This window comes from Calidris pugnax, unplaced genomic scaffold (genome assembly GCF_001431845.1).
Source record: "Calidris pugnax isolate Ruff unplaced genomic scaffold, ASM143184v1 scaffold1577, whole genome shotgun sequence".
NCBI classification, from domain to species: domain Eukaryota; kingdom Metazoa; phylum Chordata; class Aves; order Charadriiformes; family Scolopacidae; genus Calidris; species Calidris pugnax.
Genome location: NW_015092041.1, coordinates 2,503 through 2,990, shown reverse-complemented (window position 1 = coordinate 2,990; position 488 = coordinate 2,503). Strand labels below are relative to the sequence as shown.

The 488-nt window shown below is 61.1% G+C and overlaps 1 protein-coding gene across 1 annotated transcript in view; it reads right to left on the bottom strand.

The window, feature by feature from the left end:
- Positions 1 to 5: 5 nt before the first annotated feature.
- Positions 6 to 488, bottom strand: part of INTS5 (integrator complex subunit 5) — a gene marked incomplete at both ends in the record, with an annotated part of 2,979 nt that continues 2,496 nt past the window's right edge. The window contains one exon of the mRNA XM_014962203.1: positions 6 to 483. Coding sequence (XP_014817689.1) covers positions 6 to 483 — 478 coding nt within the window. The remainder of the gene's footprint in view (positions 484 to 488) is intronic.

Sequence of the window (488 nt, the reverse complement as noted above, 5' to 3'; positions counted from 1 at the left end):
TAAGGTCGAAACCTGGCAGCCAGCAGCCCCAGGCGGTGGATGTTTTTGTGGAGGACGCTGTGCAGGACCCCCAGGTGTTTCCCCACGTCCCCGTCTCGGGCGAAATCCCTTCGGAAAAGTCCCTTTTGGGTTTGAAAAGTGAATTTTTGGGGGAGGGGGGCGTTTTCCCTTAAATATTCCCAGAGGCTGAGGAGGAGGAGGTGAACCTCGAAAGGGGCCAAGTGGGGGAAGAGCTCGTGCATGTCCCCCAAAACGGGGGGCAAAAGGGACCCCTCGGCCATGGCGGCCACCAAAGAGCAGGATGCCTGGAGGTGCCAGGGGGAACTGGTGGTCCCAGTATCCCGGCAGGATTCCCAGTAAGCCACCAGACTTCCCAGTAACCCCCTCAGGAGGGGGGAGCAGTAACAAAGAGCCGGGGGCCCGGCGGCCACCAAGCGCAGGAGGGGGAAGAGGAGGGGGTGCTGCCGAAAAAGCCGGCAGATCCTTAA